Source organism: Papilio polytes, unplaced genomic scaffold (genome assembly GCF_000836215.1).
Source record: "Papilio polytes unplaced genomic scaffold, Ppol_1.0 DF822289.1, whole genome shotgun sequence".
NCBI lineage: Eukaryota > Metazoa > Arthropoda > Insecta > Lepidoptera > Papilionidae > Papilio > Papilio polytes.
The window spans coordinates 3,006,462-3,011,973 of record NW_013526915.1 but is presented as its reverse complement, the minus strand read 5'-3'; the positions used below and the strand labels follow the sequence as shown (position 1 = coordinate 3,011,973).

The following is a 5,512-nucleotide window of genomic DNA, read 5'->3' as shown; positions in this document are numbered from 1 at the left end:
ATATTATTTTTTACAATCGAACTAACGACGAATAAGAATGCACTTATGTAAACTAATACATTAAAGAGGAATGTTTTTTACAAATTACTTAAACATAACCTTAATGTTTTCCATATTTGAATGATGCTATATGTTTGATGTCCCGTGTGTTACCATGTTAACAATAGATTACCATCTAAGTAATGTGTGTCCAGGCTTTAGCGAAGTTCAATGCTTGTAAGCTAAGCGTAAATTTAACTTAGCGATGCACACAGATGCGCGATAAATCAGCACAACAAAACATACGGATTAACGCTTGCTTCGCCAAAGCTCGACTCTGCTTTAGACAACACTCAACTTATGTCCTGAATGTAGGATTCCTGCTAGACAACCTTTGTCTAAGGCTTGTGTCACAACGAGTTCCATTTTGCAAATTAATTAAAATAAAAATACTTTTAATATGAAATAAATAACTGAATGTTTACTTGAATATAAAACTATAATTGGCATTACAGGTTTACGCTATACTAACTGTTGCTCGCGACTTCATCTGCGTAAAATTTAAAAATAAATAAAACATATAGCCTATGCTACTCACAGATAAATGACCTTTCTAACGGTGTAAAAAATTTAGAAAACGGCCAGTAGTTTTTAAGTTATTTCAATACGTATAAAAATACAAAAATACAAATCTTTATAATATTAGTATAAGCTTGTCTACACTAAATAGCCAGAAGATGTTTCTATCCTGTCTTTTGATATTATATTTATCATTTTCTACGCTAAGTAAGTTTATTTTTCTGATAGAAGTAACTGCGTTATCACAATCATTAGGCCAGATAAGTTTCGTCTGACTATAGCAGTACGTGACAATGGAAAGCAGGCTTTAGCGTGTCAGAAGCACGAAGGCGTATCGCTCACAATGCGGCGTTTAATTATTTGGAGCGCGAAGCAACGGTTACGAAATACACTCGTAACTGAACATCTATATAACTTTATAACATACGCTGAATTTAAATTGAATTGTATTAATTTTTTCTAGAACTGTCGTCCCTTTCTTTCCGTCTGAATGATCTGAGATAGCGAGATCTTTTCCTATTTAATTGATGTTTATGTTTCATTTCACGATTTATTTTACACAAAATCGATTACTGCATTTTGTAGAATGAATCGTGTTTCGATTTCTATTCATGTCTATACAGTTATGTTTTTTTTATTAATTATTAAACTAACTGGTTCAATGCTTCACTATCATGTATATTGTCAAAAAGAAACACAATAACTTCCTAAATACGTGAATATGATGGTTCTTGACAAATAATTCTTTGTGCGTCAAGTGTGATTGGACTAGAGTCCCTTTTATAACCCATATCATGTTTCTGTGAGGATTTTCTACGATATGTATGAGAGCTTTGTCAATCATTTTATATGTGTTTACTTATAGCTCCAGTGCTAAATATACACTGTAAATTATATATTTACGCAGAGATATTTTAGCTGCATCCTCTTTTCCATAGATCAAAGGCAAAGCAACACATTGGCTTGCTTGTGTATGGACAGCAGTCGTTTCGCTATTTCCTAGAAATAAAGTGGCCGTTTGCTTGTTTGTCTTTTGATAAAAAAAAACACATTTTGGCCATGGCTTTTCAAGCGATATTTTTACTGATTTTTAGAAAACTTTCATACGCCTGTGTGGTGTTGCACTGGTCAAGCGGTCCTTTCATGTCGCAGTAAATACAGAATCTAACTTTATTACATGGTCAGAATAAAGGCTGCAGTAGCCTCGCACAGCCGTATTGTGGAACAGTTTCTCCTCGGAGGTAATTTCAAGCCAATACAACTTAGGGTCCTTCAAGAAGCGAGCATATCATTTCCTCAAAGGCCGGCAACTCATCTGTAGTTCCTTTGATGTTGCGGATGTCCAGGGATGTCGTTGACCACCTCAGTGTTCTCGCCGCTGGTTTGCCCCCTTTTATTGTAAAAAAAAGTAGACCAACTGAAAGCAATAAACAACGGCAGCTTCAATCAATTAACGTAATGCCGCAAACTTTTCGGAAGTATATCTCAACCGTGACTGCTGTCCTGGTGGGTCTAAGATGAAAGTAAACCTATGTTTAATGGTTTGTGATGATTCATCTAAGTCAGTGCATTCAGATGGCGTTTGCTTGTTTTGATGGCCAATGACGTTGGAATACCGTCCGGAATAATCCGTTCGAAGTTAGTCCCGTGTTCAAACTTCGCGAGTGATTCTATAAAGCGCTTTACGGCTTAAGTAGTATGAAGTTGGGATTTCATGTGAGCGTAGAATGTCAGCTGGAATTTTGTTTATATTTAATTCCTTCTGTGTTTTGATTCTGGCTTACGTTACCTAAAATGTATGGAGTCGAGATGTTAATGCCTTGGATTGAAGATTGATATGACGATAAAATAACGGGATCCCTGAATTGAACCTATCTTGTCTAGCTTGTTGCTGTAACAAATTTCTATATAAACATACAAATGTAACTTTTTAAATACGATTATGTAAATCTATTGTAATTCGTCATACATTTTAATCAAGTAAACGGTCGATCTGAAATAAATCCGGTTTTCGATGTTTCAAAAGCATTTTTATTTTAACATCGACGCTACGACCTCTTATCGGTTTAGTCAAGGTCTTAATACTTTGTGACTTCCAAGTTGTAGAATATTGAAAAGAAATACATTTAGTTAGAGAATAGTAACAGTATTATCAAGGGAAGAAAAACAACAGAACAACATTTCTATACTAAATATTGTATTATCCATTAATAGTCATAAGAAAATGTAAAAATTTAATTTTTCTAATAATAAAAGAAAACAAAAAAAACTCGACTTAAAATGAATCCAAACATTGTACAACGAATTTTCAAATGCAAACAGAATCGGAAAAGTTGAATTAAGTCAATATTAAGTCATTCGATTCAATTTGTTTTCGTTATCTGAAATGATTCCTTATTTATTCAGAGAATTTTCTTGTGAAAAGTCGTTGTAAAATATTTTAGTAAAGCATGGAAATTTTATTTATAACATTTTAAAGACAGACTTTCATTAATGTTTCAAATTTTGGTTACTTATTATCTGTCTTACAGCGTCACAGATCCATCAAGCAAGTTCATTGTCAACCAAAAAATTCGTGCTACAAGTGTAGTAATATAAATTCACAATCATATTTATCGGCAGATCATGCATTAAACTTATTATTATAAATGCGAAAGTTGAGATGGATGGATGTTTGTTAGCATTTGTAGCCTAAACGGCTGAACGGATGTCCATGAAATTTGGCACAGGTTTCGAGTAGAATCTGGAAGAACACATAGGCTACTTTTTATCCCGGGAATAATTACGGTTCCCGTGGTGTACAGAATCCCAAAAAACCCCGAACAGACCGAAGCGGTAAAATGAAACTTCAGTATCGGGTGAATGAGCCAACTTTATTCGTCGCTTGTCGCAAGCGCATCATAACAACGAGGCAAACCTATAGTGGGCACTTAAACGGTACAGCGCCATCTAGTGATGAGTAATACAACTATAATTTCTTGACAATTTGCTTTACAACGCATTAACATACCGCCCACCATGGACAGCATGTCCATCACAAATATACAAAAATTTGAGACATTTACAAAATTACAGGCAATTGTACAATGCTCCATAATCGGGCGCAAAATCTAATTAAATAATAGCAACTGTCCGCCCACCATGCCGAAACGAAAATATATACAAGAACAAACTTAATGAATAACTAAAGAAATAACAAACATAAACATAGTAAAACAATTGTACGCTGACATTGCAACATAAATAAAATCGAGAAAGATAAAAAATTAAAACTAAACACAAACAAAACATATGATTACAATGATAGCAATTATTCTAGTGGACTGTATAATAAAAATATTAAATTTAATAATTAAGTAACAGGTAATATTACTAATTTTGACAATGGTCGCTTTATGACGCTGTCCTTGCATCTTACGCTAACAACCCTCGTAAGGTTGTCCAAACCAGTATGCTTCTTATCGATAACGCCAAAAAGCCACTTTGCCGGTGGAAGATCATCTTCACGAATAAGCACAACATCGCCTACTTTGGGTTCCGAAACCTGATCTGTCCATTTGTACCGATGTTGTAACTGATTAAGATACTCCTGTGACCATCTACGCCAAAAGTCTTGAAGCATGCGCTGCATAAGATGCCACCTCTTCAATGAGGAGACATTTGAGTCCTCATAGTTCCTATCAGGGACCACAACTAGTGGTTCTCCTATTAAAAAATGACCAGGGGTCAGAGGGTATGGATCATCCGGGTATGTCGGTAACTGGGAGATGGGCCTTGAATTTAAACAGGCTTCAATCTGAGCCAAAAGGGTGGTCATCTCTTCGAACGTCAGTGTGCTATTACCTACTATTCTCCGGAGATGGTGTTTGGTAGACTTCACTCCTGCCTCCCACAATCCTCCAAAATTTGGAGAATGTGGAGGTATAAAGTGCCACTCTGTACCGTTTGTAGCACACCAATCGGCAATTTCACTTGCTAGGCCAGATCTTTCAACATTGAATAACACATTCAATTCCTTCGCACTACCAATGAACGTGGTCCCGTTATCACTCCAGATTTCTGCTACATGTCCTCGCCTGGCTACGAAGCGCTTAAATGCCGCTAAGAAGGCTTGAGATGTCATATCGCTGACTACTTCAAGGTGAATAGCTTTCGTAGCCATGCAGACAAACAAACAGATGTAGCCCTTCGTGGAGTGATAACCACGACCCTTGGAAGGACGAATGCTGATGGGACCGGCATAATCCACTCCACTTCGTAAGAAAGGACGGCTAGGTGTTACTCGCGCCTCCGGTAATTGCCCCATCATCTGTTGTCTAGACCTTGCGGAATGACGAGCGCAAACTACGCACTTCCAGACGCACTGCCGAATGAGGCTCTTTGCATTGATGATCCAATATTTGGATCTGAGATAGTTGGCCGTTAATTGAGGGCCACCATGCAACAATTTCTGATGTGCGTCGACTATCAATAATTTCGTGAAGTGCGAACCTTGAGGAATCAATATGGGATGCTTCGTGTCATTTTCCAGTGTAGCCTTTTGCAAACGGCCACCGACTCTCAAGATGTTGTCTGAATCAAGAAAGGGATTCAACGAGGTGAGTCTACTTTTCTTGTTAACCTTGCCATGTTTCTTTAAATTATCTATCTCTTCCTGGAAATGATACCGTTGACACATTTTAATACAGGTTTTCAACGCTTGTTCCAGCTCTGCAGCGTTTAAGGTACCTGTTGATTTTGGAGACAAAAACCTTCTACAGTAAGCTACAACTCTGGTAAGTCGTGTTAAAGACGAATACTTGGTAAGTATACTACTCTCTGTTTTATTGCTTGTAGTAGTGTGACATTTTAGCTTTCTTTCTTCAATTGTTGTATCCATAACCTCTCTTTTATAATCAATGTTTATCTCTTTCAGGAACGCCGGGCCCTGCTTCCAAATTTTGACATCAGGGCA

General features: G+C 36.8%; 1 protein-coding gene across 1 annotated transcript; it reads right to left on the bottom strand.

Moving 5' to 3' along the window:
* Positions 1 to 3,456: 3,456 nt before the first annotated feature.
* Positions 3,457 to 5,236, bottom strand: LOC106106203. Its single transcript, XM_013286750.1, has 2 exons — positions 3,977 to 5,236; positions 3,457 to 3,507 (listed from the first exon to the last, which is right to left on the bottom strand). Exons 1-2 carry the CDS (start codon positions 5,234 to 5,236, stop codon positions 3,457 to 3,459), a joined length of 1,311 nt encoding a protein of 436 aa, XP_013142204.1.
* Between the last annotated feature and the right edge of the window lie 276 nt (positions 5,237 to 5,512).

Coding starts and splice junctions, on each gene's coding strand:
- LOC106106203 (XM_013286750.1), bottom strand. CDS start 5,236: ATGTGTCAACGGTATCATTTCCAGGAAGAGATAGATAATTTAAAGAAA. Junction 3,508..3,976: donor ACCTTACGAGGGTTGTTAGC/GTAAGATGCAAG, acceptor ACTCATCACTAG/ATGGCGCTGTACCGTTTAAG.